General features: G+C 38.8%; 1 protein-coding gene across 1 annotated transcript in view; it reads left to right on the top strand.

Moving 5' to 3' along the window:
• Positions 1–16,053, top strand: part of LOC124282143 (dnaJ homolog subfamily C member 13-like) — a 303,611-nt gene that overhangs the window by 174,291 nt on the left and 113,267 nt on the right. The window contains 4 exon segments of the mRNA XM_046718113.1: positions 4,791–4,895; positions 10,251–10,453; positions 12,441–12,525; positions 14,004–14,204. Coding sequence (XP_046574069.1) covers positions 4,791–4,895; positions 10,251–10,453; positions 12,441–12,525; positions 14,004–14,204 — 594 coding nt within the window.

Consider the following 16,053-nt stretch of genomic DNA (forward strand, 5'->3'; position numbering starts at 1 on the left):
ACTTCCCAAGGACTGTGGAAAGTCTCAAAATGTTTAACCGACTGAAATGAGAGATAGGCAATAATTTAGAGCAAGGACAATCATCTGTCACACAGACTTTAACTGTCTTATGACAACTGTGTTGAGTTAATTAGTTAAATTTATTTTTATGTGATATGTCATCAACAGAGTCACATTTGACAAGATCTTATTTGTGTATTGTTTTTAGTGTTTTTTAAGCATGAACATTTTCTGGGATGTGGTGATTTCACTGCAGTAAATGTTGATGTGATTTTAGTGACTTTTAATCATACTTGGCTACGTATACTTGCTATTTTGCCACACAGCTGTGAGCTCCAAGGTTCCAGTGATACTTTAATTCTTCTATCTTGTCATGAAATGACAGTTTTGTTCATTCAAAATAACAAAGACTATGGTCATTTGTTTCCCATGTTATTAAACAATGTAAGGTTTTGCCTCTTGTCAATTTTCTGCATTATGATAATGTCTCATATACCGAACCGAAATGGACCGAACCGAAGGCCTTGTACTGCAATAGACCATTCTTAGCCAATATGCATGACCTCGAGGTCACGTCGAAAGCGAGGCTTAAATAGGTTGACCCAACCTTGAAAATGGCGACCTCGAAAAGGAAAGATTACTGCTGTGTGCCTTTGCGTTGGAGTGATGCCCGTAAGGATTTTACGGTATCTTTTCACCATATTCCCAAGAATAAGATCAGAAGAAGGCAGTGGTTGACGAAAATACGGAGAGATCCTGGAAAATGATTCATAGTAAGTACAAAATAATTATGGCACATGGCATAGTCTAGATCTGCCGTGAAAAGTATTACAATGAAGCTACCACAGTCACCATCTCAGATACAGTAAGAATGTCAGATCGTATTAAGTTAATTTTGCCAACTGACATGGTTTTAAGGAATTTATTACAACTGAACTTTATTATGCTATGTTATTTACATATAAAAATATTGATTGCCCATACTGTCTAAAATATGAAATGATGTTAGCCTCTATTCCTTGATGTATATTTGTAATTCCAGAGATGCTATGTTATTTACATATAAAAATATTGATTGCCCATACTGTCTAAAATATGAAATAATGTTAGCCTCTACTCCTTGATGTATATTTGTAATTCCAGAGATATATTTATTGTTTGTGTGGTCGAAAAGATAATAGTGATGCTTTACAATGCTTATATTACAGTGAAGCAGAGAGTGATACAGCAGCCACTGACCCCCAGTCCAACATAGAAGAACTCCATAAAAAAATTGTTTGTAAATTCATTTATGATGATAAAAATTGATTGAACATTTTACAGTATTCCATCATTTCAAACATTGGCACTAATTAGCTGGAACTTTTTCATTTGTTGAATATCTTCCCAGGTTTTGTGAAGTACCTTGCCCAAACAGCACAAGAATTGACAGACATGAATGTAAATGAAATTGTTTCATGCTTTTGTGTTGTGTAAATGATGAATGAAAAAAGAGACAGCTGTAATACATACACATTGATGGATTTAACTGAATAATAGAAAGGTATTTCATAATGGCATAGTTGTAGATGTAACTCATTTGCTGCTGTTTAATTAATAATTGATGAAAAAGAATGTATTTCATCCTGTTTGAAAAGAGTTAGTTGGGAACCAGAAAAAACAGGTAAGAGATTATGATAATGTGTAAGGGGAGAAAACTATGATAACTTATGAATTGATCCAGCTGTAATTGTTGGCATTCATGTCAGACTAATCTAAAAAGATATTTCTATCAACAAAAATATTGCACCCAATATATTTTCAATTTGCATCCTCTGAAAATTTTATTGTTATTCATCAGTGTTACAGTTGGAAGCTATTGTGAATGTGTCTATTGTTATTGGACTTTTAAGACACCATTTCAGAATAAATTTTTATTAACTGCACTCAAGGTGTTTGTTATTTATTTAGGTTAATTGTTTGCTGCAGTGTGAATCCTGTTATGTTAACCTGATAATATGTTCTCCTTAAAAAGGTCTTCAGTTACAGTGGTACAGAATAAATACACCAGGCCTACAATAAATAAATATTATGGTATAGTAACACAGTATTGAAATTTGGTTCAAATATTCCCCATGCAGGTACCATGAGTCCATTTAGGTAAAATAATTATTCACCTCCAAATCAGTCAAGAAAGAACTCATGTTGATTGAAATAAATAGTTTCTACATGATGATGTGTCGATTCGTTTTTCCTCTGCGATTGTAACATGCAGTTACGCGCACATCGCCATTACCAGTAGGTACAACTGAAAATAAAGGCGTGAATAAATACCCTATATCTATAAAACAGAGTCGATAGGACAAAACAGAAAAACTACCAAACAAATAATTTCATCACATGAATAATACAATTTTGTTTGGTCCAGATCCACTCGAGGAGAGCTATCTTGATCTACATATTACTTATAATCTCGATTATGCAGCTCAAGAATTAACAACACTACTCCCATGTGGAAGTGGATGATTTGAATCCAGGTCAGGAAATACGTTGAGTCTTTTGCTTTGTTCATATGTTGATAAAGTAAACGTGATTGACTTCCCTTGGTAATATTTCCACTATTGTGACTTTAGAGTAGCTCCCCTTCATAAATGCTGCACACCATGGTAAACGTTAAACTACATATCTAGGTCATATGACTTATCGTGATGTGTCATGATGTACAGTAATTATTCACTCTTCAATCCTTGGATATCCTACAGAAACATTTGTGTAGACCTTTCCCATTTCTCTGCGATTTCCCTGAACTACTGGACAGTTTCGTAATGTACCGTTCAAGGGAAATTTGAAACCAGGAAGTATACATTGAGATTTGTCGCCATTATGCGATTGTGTCCTTGCCCAATTAAGCCTCGTTTTGGTACAGATATGAATATTCATGAGGCCTCATTAAGAATGGTTCTATACGTACCGTACCGTCGTAAGAGCCTATCGTTTCACCCCTAAGTATGGGGACCATGAACATGGAAGCTGGCTGCACTCAGAACATGAAAATATCATATCTCAGCACCATTGTTGTAGCAAACAAAAAGTTAATAAAACTGCAAGTTTGATTTCAAAACAGATTGATGAAAACAATATTTCTGGAAGATGTCAGAACTCAGCAAACATTCCTGAAGTGATTCCACCTGTCTTCTCCAGGTAGTGTAACCAGTGTGACCAGATGCCTCTTATGGCAAGATATTAGCATGTATGTAGTTGTGCAGTGGCAAAATGTTTTGTACGGATGATACAGAACTAGTCACCACACTTCTATGGAATGTAAGAAGGAAGTCCTCACATCTAACAACAGTCACTCTTCATGCAAGAGGTTTTTACTCTGTGTTTAAGCATTGAATATATGAAGCAAACTGAACATTGTATAGGAGGATGAGTTTGCTATATAGAAAGTATTCGAAAGGTTATCTGTAAGACCCTGTTGATTATTCTAATGTTTCTAATGAGTCTGGTTTCTTGATGATAGCTTTGATCAATATCTGTTGAATATTTCAGCAAAATGTGTTTTTTCTGTAAGCCATATATAAACACTAACATTGTTTGATATATACTTCAATGAGTGCTGATCATACAAAACACATGTGAGTTAACTTGACATGTGGAGTGTTGAAATGGGACCACAGTTTTGCTTGCATGATGCTTTTCTTAGGTTAAAGATGAAGTATCTATGAAACGTTTTTAGGATCCATATGTTAAAGGATTTTGCACCACCTCACACGATGAACATTAGAAATGGTTCCATATATTTCCTTTTGTCTGTATACTGATGGGCATATACAGAATCAGTCATCCATCATGCAGTGCCTAAGATGCTTGTTTTCACCATTGTTGACCATATCTTGGACATCAATGTACAACTTCTAAATGCCACTGAAAGACATAATAATTTTCTTGAAAAGTATAATATACCCCAAAGTTAAAATTAAAATTAAATGTAAGTTTTTGTGTGTTGAAACAGTGTTATAATATAGTACATTCGTTCTTGCAGACTGTGCAAATGGAGTAATACATTTTCTCGGGTGTTTATGAAGAAAATATTTGAATAGCAGTGCTGACTGAAAGGTATTTTAGGGTCCTTGTTGAATAGCAGTGCTGACTGAAAGGTATTCTAGGTCCTTGTTGAATAGCAGTGCTGACTGAAAGGTATTTTAGGGTCCTTGTTGAATAGCAGTGCTGACTGAAAGGTATTCTAGGTCCTTGTTGAATAGCAGTGCTGACTGAAAGGTATTTTAGGGTCCTTGTTGAATAGCAATGCTGACTGAAAGGTATTCTAGGTCCTTGTTGAATAGCAGTGCTGACTGAAAGGTATTATTCTAGGTCCTTGTTGAATAGCAGTGCTGACTGAAAGGTATTTTAGGCCCTTGTTAAATAGCAGTGCTGACTGAAAGGTATTTTAGGTCCTTGTTGAATAGCAGTGCTGACTGAAAGTTATTTTAGGCCCTTGTTAAATAGCAGTGCTGACTGAAAGGTATTCTAGGTCTTATGTTTTCACTTTTGCTGGGATTTATTTCTTTGCCCTATGCCGTGTTTCTGAGTACCTTTCCCAAACAGTACATTGATACAAAATAAGTAACCAGAGATGGGGCATGAATACACAATGGGGCAGAGAGTGATGTGAGTGAAACTGTTTCAGTACTTTTTACATCAGTGTAAGGTTTGTTGATGTATGTTGCTGTAGCCCATCTGTATTCAATTTTGCTGGACAAACATGGTTCATTGTTTAACAGTGGAAAATTCCATGTTATGTTTTCTAGAGTAATGTGATCGAGGCCTCGCCTGACATGAGACATGACAGTGAGAAGGAGTGGTACTTTGGAAATGCTGACAAGGAAAGACTGGGGCCATACAGTTTTGTTGAGGTAAGTACAAAGACACACACCTGTCTTCTCATATATGAGTTCAGCATATCCAATAAGTAGGGGTTATGATACATAAGTTTCATGAATCGATACGTATCACAAAACCCATGTCGCGATTCGATATATATCACGATACCTATTTTCGCGGCATTATTACATAAATTTAGTTACATTTTGAACATTAATATTTCATATTTTATAATTGTCCATGAAAAGATCAACATTTTTTATTCTCAGAGATTAAAAAGTTGTAATTTCCCATCTTTGAAAATGAAAAATAATCATAATAACTCTCATAACATAAAAAAACTGGATACAATTGCAAAATGTAAATGATACATAAACATATTTAAACTGATACTTTCAAAACTAAATATCAATACAGTTTTGAATGTATCACTGACTGACTGAGTTTGGTTTTACGCCGCTTTTAGCAATATTCCAGCAACATCACAGCGGGTTGAATGTATCAATAATTGTATCGTCTTTGAAAAAGTATCGATGTATCATGGCATCCCTACCAATAAGTAACGTTGCCATACTTACCTCCAATGTCAGAGTTATCTCTTCTTGACCTGCATATCATGGATTCAGTATATACTTGTGGCATCTCCTGTATAAATATCATGGATTCAGTATTTACTTGTGGAAACCCCTGTGTAAATATCATGGATTCAGTATTTACTTGTGGCATCTCCTGTGTAAATATCATGGATTCAGTATTTACTTGTGGCATCCCCTGTGTAAATATCATGGATTCAGTATTTACTTGTGGCAACTCCTGTGTAAATATCATGGATTCAGTATTTACTTGTGGCAACCCCTGTGTAAATATCATGGATTCAGTATATACTTGTGGAGTCTCCTGTGTAAATATCATGGATTCAGTATTTACTTGTGGCATCCCCTGTGTAAATATCATGGATTCAGTATTTACTTGTGGCATCCCCTGTGTAAATATCATGGATTCAGTATTTACTTGTGGCAACCCCTGTGTAAATATCATGCATTCAGTATTTACTTGTGGCATCCCCTGTGTAAATATCATGGATTCAGTGTTTACTTGTGGCAAATCCTGTGTAAATATCATGGATTCAGTATTTACTTGTGGCAACCCCTGTGTAAATATCATGGATTCAGTATATACTTGTGGAGTCTCCTGTGTAAATATCATGGATTCAGTATTTACTTGTGGCATCCCCTGTGTAAATATCATGGATTCAGTATTTACTTGTGGCATCCCCTGTGTAAATATCATGGATTCAGTATTTACTTGTGGCATCCCCTGTGTAAATATCATGCATTCAGTATTTACTTGTGGCAACCCCTGTGTAAATATCATGGATTCAGTGTTTACTTGTGGCATCCCCTGTGTAAATATCATGGATTCAGTATTTACTTGTGGCAAATCCTGTGTAAATATCATGGATTCAGTATTTACTTGTGGCAACCCCTGTGTAAATATCATCGATTCAGTATTTACTTGTGGCATCCCCTGTGTAAATATCATAGATTCAGCATTTACTTGTGGCATCTCCTGTGTAAATATCATGGATTTAGTATTTAATTTTGGCAACCCCTGTGTAAATATCATGGATTCAGTATTAAATTGTGGCAACCCCTGTGTAAATCATGGATTCAGTGTTTACTTGTGGCAACCCCTGTGTAAATGACTAACATTCATTATTTACCCAGATCCAGATATGCAAAGAACATGTTTCATTATGAAATAGAGTAAACAACAGGATTAACTTGTGTAATTCAATATGGGATTTTTTCATACTCTATTTTGGATGACTGATCATGATGAAAAGATGAGTGAAGGTTGATGGTTCGGCTTATCTATGGAACATACCATTCTGACACTGATTTTAAGGGTCAAGTTAGGACCTCTGCTTATCTATGAGATCGACTTATCTATGATAACAAATGGTGGCGTCCCCTGTGTAAATGACTAAGATTCATTATTTATTTGTTGCATCACCTTTTATATATATGTTACGAATTTGAATATTATGACTACCTTTGCACTTTGTGGAGAAAGCGCTGAAGCCAGAAATATGAATGTTTTCTTATCCTGACTCATGATCTTTTGCTTATCTCCCTTTCCCTTGTGAATGGTAGTTGAACACTTGAATCCCTTGAAGTTCCCGAAGCGGACGTAAAAATACACTCACCCACGAGTTACCTCCCTTTGCCCTTTCCCGCGCAAATAGTCATGTGACCAGCCTTACTTGTCACTCTCTCCCTTTTCGCCCAAGCAGATGGGCGAGCACTGGAGTCCTGTATACAGCATTATATCCTTTTATTTAGGTCCTATTCTTCAAAATTACGCTGTGTATGGATTTGGCAATAACTACTATGTATATGTAAAGATTTTGTAAAAATTATTTGTATTTGTGTCATAATTTCATCGTTATGTAACTCATGAAATCTTGCAGTGTTTACAGGCACAGGTTATCCATGGCTGATCCTCACCCCCAATGCCCTTCGTGCATAAAACCATGTTTTCCAGCTTGCGCTGTACTTATTGTGTTGATTTATCAAATCTACAATTTAAACAATATTTGTCTTATATCTCTAGACGTGCCATGGATTGGGTGAGGAAGTCATCACAAGTCACGGCTGATAAAACAGGAGATCAGCCGGCAAACCGTATGTTGATTGCTACTGCGGAGATTCATAATACTGGTGCTATGTTAAGTACGTTGAAAGGAAGGTCTGCTGGTACAGGGGCCAAGAAGAAATCGGCTACAACGCAGTTGACTCCGACTCAAGCCAAGAAAGAGACATCATCTTCTTCTACGTCGCAACAGAAAGCATCTGTTACCAGATCGGAGGGTAAATCTACGCAGCCTAGTAAGTCAACGCATCAGAAATTCTTCAACGAAGAGATACTACCTCCACATGAAGTAGACGTTTTTGATGATCCCCCGTTACTTCTACCCGAAGTACCTTTGAGATCGGCACCGCAATTGACTTCCACGACTACTCACAGGCAAATTGTAGCGCAAATAGGGTTGCGCAACAAAGAGAAAATGACCTGTCTTCACATATGCGAGCAAAGGTTGGCAACGTGCTTCCCTCGCTTTGGTTCGAAAAATATTTTGAATGTCAAAATAAAATATCGCCATCATCAAAGGTAGACACCCATGTCCTCACAGAGTTGTGCTCTCGGATTTCCAACCTCATATTTAATAATTACTCACATACAATATATTTAATTCAACATTGGTGTCTACCTTTGATGATGGCGATATTTTATTTTGACATTCAAAATATTTATCGAACCGAAGCGAGGGAAGCACGTTGCCAACCTTTGATCGCTTCGCTCGCATATGTGAAGACAGGTCATTTTCTCTTAGTTGAGGGAAATAGGATCCCCTTGCATAGACCTGTTTGCCACGAGGTTCAACAAACAACTACAGACGTTTGTCTCACCAGTTCCAGATCCTCAAACCTGGGCAACAGATGCACTGAACAAATCATGGGAAGGACTAAACGCTTATGCATTTCCACCACTGATATTACTACCGAAAGTACTGTTGAACATCAAACAGACACAGGCGCTACAACTGACCTTGGTCGCGACATACTGGCCAGCGAGAGTATGGTTCCTAGACCTAATAGAAGATCTCGGAAGTCCAACAATCAAGTTACCAGATTGGCCGAACCTACTCATACATCCGCACACCAAGCAAGTCCACGGTAACCCAACACTGTTCCAGCTACACGTGTGGACCGTATCAAAACATGTTTGAAGAAAAGAGGATACTCCGCCAGGGCAGCCAAGGCAGTAACACTAGCGTTACGCAGATCTACTCATTACCTGTATGATGACAAGTGGCTGAAGTTTGAGACTTATGCAAGGCGGAAAGGCATCATTGCTATGAGAGCTACTCATCCTCAAGTGGTGGAATACCTGTGTCATCTTAGACAGACTAGACATCTGAAAGGTTCGACATTATCTACATACCTCGCTGCCATCAGTACAGTGATTACCATGAAAACAGGCATCAAGTTGACAAAAGTACCAGAATTACTTGCTCTGCTGAGATCTTTTAAACTGGAGGACCAGCAAAAGAAGTTCAGAGCTCTGGCCTGGGATCTAAATGTAATTCTACGTCATCTTAGAAGTGATGCCTACGAACCTCTAGATCAGACTACCTTCGAGCTGCTGACATAGAAGACTCTGTTCCTGCTTGCGCTAGCCACGGCAGCTCGAATATCGGAGATACATGCGCTGGACTTTGGTCAAACCAGATTCGACACGGGGCAACATGCTGCAGTTCATCTAGGACTTAGATGGGACTTCATTGCCAAGAACCAACTACCTGGTCAGCCAGATAGACAGTTCCGCGTACCAGCGCTGTCTACAATCCTTGGACCAGAGGATATAGAGGACGTATCCTTGTGTCCGGTCAGAGCCCTGAAGATATATAGTTTATCTGAAGCCACATGAATCAAGATGATTCAACTTGTCTGAGATGGAAGTAAGACAAGAAGTGGTCCCCCCGAGTTATAACGGAAGTTGGAAGAATAGGATCTCGGAAATGCCGCTACGCAGTTCCCATTGGGGGGGATACAGGACGTATCTAAAGGACAGCTGATGAATCCAGGAAGTGACCTGACCCACCACCAATCCGCAGGATTCTATAAGCAAAAGATCATGAGTCAGGACAAGAAAAAATATGTAATTTTTCAAATAAAATGGATATTTTTATACTTATTCTGACTCATGGCGATAAGCCCCCCCATCTTCCCTGCTGGAAACACTTCGGATTTCACAGCACATCCAAGTGCATGGGCAGAAAAATCAGGAGAGAGAGACAAGTAAGGCTGGTCACATGACTGTTTGCGTGGGAAAGGGCAAAAGGGAGGTAACTTGTGGGTGAGTGTATTTTTACGTCCGCTTCGGGAACTTCAAGGGATTCAAGTGTTCCACTACCATTACGCAAAGGAAAGGGAGATAAGCAAAAGATAATGAGTCAGGATAAGTATAATAATATCAATTTTACTTGAAAAATTACATTTTTGGACCATTATTTGCTGTTGAAATGGAACAGACAGCTGTTCCAAAACTCATCATTTCCTGAGTATGCATGTTAATTCCTTATGTGAAACTATTTTGGAGGGCCTTCATTAATCAGACACTTTATGACAATGGCTGCATCTTTCAGTAAGGGGAACTAAATTAGTTATTGAGAGGAATGTTTAAAGATGACACAATATTTCATAAGACAAAACTGAGCACATACCCAAAATGTATCGATTTCTTGCCTATGAACTTAACACGTTAGTGGCATTTGACAGATATTGAATTAATGAAAGTGCAAACTTTTACCTCTTCTTCAGATGAAACAGTTTTGGGCTGAAGGAACTATTCATGCCAAGACACGCTGCTGGGCACAAGGAATGGATGGATGGCGACCATTGCAATCAGTGTCACAGCTAAAGTGGACATTGCTGGCATCTGGTCAAGCTGTCATGAATGAAAGTGACCTTGCCACTCTCATACTCAACATGTTGATCAAAATGGCTGCCTACTACCCTAGCAGGTTGGTATTCCCAAAACTTATTTCATGATCTTTTGTGCAATCCTGCCTCGTATAGCACCAATAGCTGTTATGTTTTAACTCCGGGCCAAATCACAGGGTGCTGATTGGCAGAAAAACAGAAGCTGTGATTCAACAACTTGAAGTCCTGGGCAGTAGTCTGACTGTATCTGCCGACAAGCCTTCTTCTTGCAAAAGATAGTAGGCACCAACAACTTCTACCTACTTTCTTTTGGACATGTCCATTTGGCCAATGAAATGTTGGTTCACTGTTCTCATATGACTTCATTATCTACCCTTGACACCTGACCAACTGCTTCAGCCACATTGAAGCTAGGTCCATCTGTCACATCTGTGTATGGCACATCTTCAGAACTCTCTAGTAACAAGGAGACATTCTTAAAGGGGCACTCATCCAGAGTGATTACTGTTTTTACCAACAGTCTAATTACGAAACCAAGCTGCAACCGTAGAGTACGAGTGTTCCTTTATTCTTTTCCATGAGTATATACCGTGAAACCTGTTTGAGAGGCATTTTAGTATAGATGAAGGAAAACCAAGTTCTATGGATAGTCAACATGTTTATTACAATGAGTGCGACGTTTCGGTATAGGTACAAACACCATTTTCCTACAGTGAAACCTGTCTAAACCGGCACCCCACGGGACCAAAATAAAATGCCGGTTTAGACAGGGTGCTGGATTTGACAGTGATGATTTACACGCTTTTTCAAAATGTCCGAAACAGTTTCCCTGCCAATTTGATATTTAACTGCAAGTACTTTCTTAGAGGGCCGATGAAGAGTATCAAAGTTATTGATAAGCTGAAGTTTTTTAACATGTGTTAACTCCAAACGTGCCCGCTTAGCCATCATGACACTCAAAGTGACTCACGAGTCAATAAAACCAATGCCTATTTATTTACTCTCTGACACGTCACTCATTTGAAAACAGTTAATGCAATCCCCCAGTGTTTATAAAGCATAACCGCGGTAATCCTACGAGCGTTTGATTCACAGCACTACTTCCTGATTATCTAGCGTCCCAAGAGGATTAATTAATGTATTGGATTATGGGTCCTTGATTGGACTGTTCAAACCCATGCCAGTTTAGACAGTGTTAATTACAGTTACAATTGCTTGTTGGGACCGGAAAGTCGTGCCGGAATACGGAATAAACAGGTGCCGGATTAGACAATGTTTTGATTATCATAATATCGTTGTAAAATGGCGGGACCAATGCCAGTTTTGACAGTGTGCCGGATTAGACAGGTGCTGGTGTTGCCAGGTTTCACTGTATATTATAGAATGAAATCCTCAGCCATTTGGTCCCTGAGAAATGCACAATTATACCATTCAAAAAAGTAGGGGATATTGGATTTAGAAGATTGATAAAATGCAAATGGTGAAGCCAAGGAGGAAACAGATGATGAAGATAAATTAAGGGAAAATATGACAATTTATTCCATTCCTTTTGGAAATGTTTCATCTGTACGGATATATATTACTTTTTGTCATATGCATTGGCATTGGCTAGTGGTATGCTTGCAAAATGTAATATCCACTACTATTTTTGAATGGTATATTTGCTGATCAAAGGATATATGAAAGTGGACTTGTAAGAAAGGTAGTATCTGACCAACAGCTTGATGAAACAAGGTTGAACTGTAGGAAAATGGACTTACATGATAAGGCAGACAAATCAATACGCTTGTCATTAGAGTGAAAGTGGCTATTGTGAAGTAAGTAATTATACAGGTGCAGGGGTAAATCTGTTGTTACTTTCTGTATCCTGCTCAAGTGATATGGTTTGAAACAGCCGCTTGCTGAGTCACAAAGTAGACAAATTAAGAGATGTTCCTAAAATATTTACAAACAGTAATAAAATCAACTCGGCCACATAAAAGCAGTGCAGAATACTCCCCAATGTGTCCCAGATTTTTGCAGATAATTACTATGCTGCATATTACTTAAGTGTGACTACAATTTCAGAGATTGTGATGGTGCTATTGTTCGTCCACTTCCAAGAGTCAAGAGGATTCTTTCTGAAGCAACCTGTCTCCCACATATTGTACAGGTATAGTATGATCTGTTTCTTTGAATTTATTTTGAATCTAAGGTCACTTGACAAGTAGGGCTGGGACAGGTAACCTGAATACCCAGGACGGGTGGTTATTGAGTTGGACCCGGGTACCCGTCTCAATACCCGAACCCGTTATGATCATGTGACTCATAGATTAAACAATGTAATATGTTATTCTTTCATGATTAAAAGTTGTCTGTCTTAGCAGACTTTGAAGATTTAGACATAATTTACAGTCACTTCTTTTGAATATAATACATGGTTAAGATTTTGAAAAACTTGAAATTTTAGCCTCCGAGCTGAATAATATATTGCCATTTCTTACAAAGTTGATGTCAGGAATTAGCATAACGGGTAATAGGGTAGGGTAGGGTAATAGGGGGTAGGGTCCCCGGGTAGAAAATTTGGATCTATCCCAGCCCTAGTGACAAGACTTAACTAGCTTGTCAAAATCCAAAGCCATGTACAACTTTTAAGTTGTTTTTGTTGATCGTGTTGTCTGTACCGAAACTTATCTACATTGATCATCAGCTAAAGTGGTGCCTCTTTCTGTTTTACAAGTTTTTGAAATTGTATTTTGTGTGACAATTTTATAGCCAATGACAGTACTGTTGTTTCTGGGACAAAGCTTGAAAACTGTTACTGTCACTGCCAACATTATCAACATTATGATCCCAGCATTTCTGAAAAACAACGTTATCTAATGCAGCAAACTATGAGGAGAGGTACAACACAACCCTGTAAAATGTCCTTGAGATAAACTTGCTTCATCACTCCAAGGTTTTACAATGTACAGTAGTAACAAACAATGGCAATGATCACTGAACTGTTTAGCAGTGTTTATGCCAACACTTAACATGCCAGTGGTACTTCTTGCCGTGCATCTCTATGTTTTGATGGATATTATTGCATGGTTATATTTGTTCTCAGAATCAATTTTGCTGATATTTACATGGTTTTTGTTGATGATATAATTTGATTGACAAATTAAACTGCACTCTACAGTTTGGACCATTAGTTCCTGCTGTATTGTAATAGATAGTTCTGAAAGTATGGGCATGAAGTTGAAACCTTGTTTGATGTGCAGATAACATGAAAGGTAATTTGTTAAGGTTCTCACTCAACTGCATGTGTCAGGTAACCTTCAGCCATGGTCCATTGATCTGTGACCACTTTTTTTTTCGGCAACAAGTTGACCTGTGAAAGTTGCTATTTTTGCATGCTTGTCCCACCGATGATGATAGCTGAATGTGTTCAAGAGGTTTTCATCTGACTTGTATATTTTCTTTGACTTTATGTTAGTGCCTCCTTTTGACTAGTCATAGACAATTTGTCATGCAACTAAAGTACATTCTGTTTCCTTTGAACTTGAATGTTACTGATAAATACATGTATGTCAGCTTGCTGCTGTTATGTCTTTTTGTATGTGCTTTCCTGGTTTTGGATCGGTGTATGTTTTCTTTGTTTTTCAGCTCCTTCTGACGTTTGATCCTGTGTTGGTGGAGAAGGTGGCAACACTTCTGTTCGAGATCATGCAGGACAACCCAAATATCTCCAGACTTTACCTTACTGGAGTCTTCTTCTTCATACTCATGTACACTGGTTCCAATGTCCTGCCCATCTCTCGCTTCCTTAAATACACACACCTCAAACAGGCTTTCAGATCCGATGAGGTAGGTGCAAACTTGATCTGTTCTGAAGATAACAAAACATAAAATTCTACCTTATCCTGATTCATTCTAATCACTTATCTCCCTTTTCTCCTGAGGTTCAGTGGAAACCTTTGTCTTATGTTCCCAAGAACAGTTAAAAATAGCTCACCCCAAATGGGCTTCTCTTTGTGCATGCGCACCAGCAACCCACATGACCAACCGTGGCTCATCACTCTCTCCATTTTCGCCCTACAGGACAGTTGGGAGGATTCTCTCTGTTCACAATCCAAGCTAATCCCCTTCTATTTCAACCCATCCATCAAAATTTATGCTTGGTTTTTCATCATATATCCTTTTTACGTCATAACCATGGGTTATTTTTCAAAATATATTGTTAATTAATTCTATTTTTGGGATTTTGTGAGAGTGTTGTTGGGTTTATAAAAACATGCTCTATTTGTTAATATAGAGTCTCTGTTCATGTCCCGCACCCTGTGTGCTTTTCTTGTGTTAAACATAATTGCAATTTAAACTTTAGGTGTAAGTTCTGTGCCCACTTAGGGGATTGGAATTTACCAATTATTTACTGGCCTTACAACGTAAAAAGATGGGCAAAAATAGACAGGAAAACTTAACCAAACCTGTAGAGGTTTTCAATTCTTTGAAGAGAGTCGTCCTTGGGGTACATATATGCATTTTCTGCGCTGAAAATGTCCTGTGACAGTTGTATCAATGTTTTAATAAGAATATTGTACAATAAATAAAATCTTTTTTATCTATTATACGGCCCCCACCTCGTGGAGTTACCTCCTGCTACACATGCGCAGCCAACCAGGTAAGCACCTAGGCCCGTATCATCATTCCTTCTGCTGAATATATCAGTGAACAGAATTGCGAGGAGACGGGAGGCCCTACCCCAGGGCGACTCTCTTCAAAGAATTGAAAACCTCTACAGGTTTGGTTAATTCTTTTTCATAGAGATCGTCCTTGGGGTACATATATGCATTAACTCAGACTCCCAAAGACCGGAGGCCAGGGAGGAGGGAATTCTGTCAAAGTACACATAAATAGCGATCGTTAAGAATAATGTAACAGACGCCACAATCACTCACCTGTCATGTGTCCCGGAGCTTCCGCGAGAGGCATGATGGGAGGGTAACTGACAGGGAGGAAAGGTACTGAGAGTCGACCTCGTAGGTTAAGTATAATGAGATCGCATACGGTCAAAATAAAACTTACCCACCCACCTCATGGTCTATTAGAGAGCACCGTAGGGGGGAAAAAACACTCACTACCGACCATAATCTCCGTAGAGAATCGAAAGGAGGTAATTCACACAGCAGCGGACATATCAATAAAACACAATTGAAAGCAGCGTCAACTAAACCAGATAAGCAAGACTCACTCGGTCAGGGTGGCAGGACACTGTCCACTGGAGAGAACAGAACGGCCAAAGCGCGCACGATCATGTGAATGTGTATCGAGCAGATAGTGCCTGATAAAAGTGCTAGGCCGGCTCCAAATAGCGGCAGAGCATATCTCTTCAATGGGTAGTGCCGATGCAAAAGCTTTTGACGTGGCTACTGCCCTGACCGAGTGAGCCTTCAACCCCTCAGGGGGAGGCTTGCCCTTAGCCTGATAGGCAGCACAAATGACCGATACAGGGTCTGTTTGCTCGCCGGCACCCCAGCCTTCCCACCACCGTAACAGCAGAACAGATGGGTACCCGTACGGATCCCTTGTGTTTGTTTGATATAGACCTTGAGAGTCTTTCGGACATCCAACGGGTAAGTGCTCGTAGGAGAGGTCTCCGATGTGGAAGGCTGGGTAAGATAGGAAGTTCGATAGGAGCTGTCACATGGAAAGCGTG

The sequence above is a fragment of the Haliotis rubra genome, unplaced genomic scaffold, assembly GCF_003918875.1.
Source record: "Haliotis rubra isolate DU_JTF1 unplaced genomic scaffold, ASM391887v1 Scf293, whole genome shotgun sequence".
Classification (NCBI taxonomy): domain Eukaryota; kingdom Metazoa; phylum Mollusca; class Gastropoda; order Lepetellida; family Haliotidae; genus Haliotis; species Haliotis rubra.